Source organism: Solanum tuberosum, unplaced genomic scaffold (genome assembly GCF_000226075.1).
Source record: "Solanum tuberosum cultivar DM 1-3 516 R44 unplaced genomic scaffold, SolTub_3.0 scf01295, whole genome shotgun sequence".
NCBI lineage: Eukaryota > Viridiplantae > Streptophyta > Magnoliopsida > Solanales > Solanaceae > Solanum > Solanum tuberosum.
The window spans coordinates 6,227-8,125 of NW_006240351.1; the positions used below are offsets into that span (position 1 = coordinate 6,227).

Sequence of the window (1,899 nt, forward strand, 5' to 3'; positions counted from 1 at the left end):
TATAATGAAAGATGAACTTAGAATCACAGGCGGATCCAAATTTATAGTTTACAGAATTCTGCAGTGACCTCAAGTTTATATCACAATCAACTATTTTTTAGATATTACTAATACATATACTAGATCTATAGCCAATAGCTAGTAGGTTGACATGAACCGATAGGTTACAATAATGTAGATCCACCTCTGCTTGTTAATTACCTCCATCACGAGCATAGGTATCAGGTGATGTTCGAGGTTTTACTTGCATTATTTCATTGAGTTTTTCCTACCAGCTTCCTAACTTCTGGCATGACTAGGTTCAGCTTCGTCGTCATCTGTAGCAATTACTTATATAGCTAGCGGAATAAGACATACCTTGTTATTGAACTCCTGCTGTATCCATTTATTGAGATCATCTACTTTCACCTCATCACGACTTTTGAGAATCGGTGTACTCACAGATATTCCCTGTTGAACAAACGTCTTCATTTCAGGGCAGTCATCAATATCCACATTTCTTAAAAATGGAAATTCAAGGGCATGGTTTGTCAAAAAGAAATGCTCCAACTTAGGCAGCCCGCTAAGCTTCAGTTCGTCCAAGAGGGGAAATAAGGTCATGATTCCTTCTCCTTGTTGTTCCTCTTTTGTGATCACTTCTTCCATTGATTCACAATTTGTTATGCATAACACTTGGAGATTAAGAAGACCTTTGGCCACTGATGGAGACATCAAGTTTCTCAATTTTCCACAATTCCATACTATCAGTCTTTGAAGTTTGGTGAAGTAGTCAGTTGGAAGTTGGTGAGAGCATAGAGCACTTATGCTGTTAGGCCCACTAATATCTAGGTATTCTAGGTTGGGACAAGAAACCTGCGAACTTTGAAGTATCAAACTTTGTTGCAGATACAGTTGGAGCTATTGGAACAAAACACTAGGTCATAAGTGGACAAATGTTAATCCTACTTCAATTGGAAAATAATAATACTAAAAACATTTCTTATTTTATTATAAATATCCAAATAAAAATTAATGGTTGATTTACTATGATCTTATATATAAGATATATATTATCAGTATAAAGGGTACATTTTTTAATAGTTAAAGTAATTTTAAAATAAAGAAAACAATAATAGAGTACTTTAACAGTAATATCTTTTAATAGGAATAAGATTTGTGCGGAAAGAAATATTTTTGACTCAAGTAGTAACAATAGGAACATTTCCAGAACAAACTATCAACGGCAAGAACATTTTCTTACTAAAGTAGTGAGGGCAAGAATATTTTTGGACTAAACTATAAATTGAGGGCATTTTTGATCATTTTAGGTAAGTGAGGCATTATTGACCTTTTTTCAAAAAATAAATCACAATATAGCTACAAAAAAAAAAAGTCTTAAAATTTGTTCTTCCTTTTTCTTCTTTTCCATATCTATTTATTTTCACAACTAAAAAAATGAAATAAGAATATGAAACTCAAATAATTATAAGTTAATATATTTTTAAGGGAGATATTTAAAACTTAAATTAACCGTTGAATAAAAAATTCACATCAAATATAGCCTTATATGGATTTTTTAAATAACAAATTAAAAAACTAATTTAAAATTATTTTTTCACTTGTTAGACAAAAAGGATATATCAAAGCAATAGACTTTGTAAGCAATATTTTTGTGATAAGAAGCTAACCTTTTCATCAAAAAGAGGATCTGAGTCATTGATGGCTGTAGGAAAGAACCTTTGGAACTCACGTAACCTATAGAAGTACATTTTCCGTAACTGAGGGAACTCAATGCGCTCAACATTGTCACTGCAAATGTGAGTCAGGCAAGGCAGAGATCCAAGCAGCAACTGATATAAATTGGGGAACTTGATTACTTCATGTGTTGTCTTCAATAAATGTGTCACTAAATCACAATTA

The 1,899-nt window shown here is 32.1% G+C and overlaps 1 protein-coding gene across 1 annotated transcript; it reads right to left on the minus strand.

Moving 5' to 3' along the window:
* Positions 1 to 23: 23 nt before the first annotated feature.
* On the minus strand, positions 24 to 1,892 carry LOC107059350 (uncharacterized). The gene is made up of 2 exons (XM_015305864.1): positions 1,668 to 1,892; positions 24 to 852 (listed from the first exon to the last, which is right to left on the minus strand). Exons 1-2 carry the CDS (start codon positions 1,746 to 1,748, stop codon positions 331 to 333), a joined length of 603 nt encoding a protein of 200 aa, XP_015161350.1. The 5' UTR covers positions 1,749 to 1,892; the 3' UTR covers positions 24 to 330.
* Positions 1,893 to 1,899: the final 7 nt, after the last annotated feature.

Excerpts from the sequence above, each read along its gene's own strand:
- LOC107059350 (XM_015305864.1), bottom strand. The coding sequence starts at position 1,748 with ATGTACTTCTATAGGTTACGTGAGTTCCAAAGGTTCTTTCCTACAGCC. Across the intron at positions 853-1,667 it reads ATCCTCTTTTTGATGAAAAG|GTTTCTTGTCCCAACCTAGA; the intron begins GTTAGCTTCTTA and ends CAAAGTTCGCAG.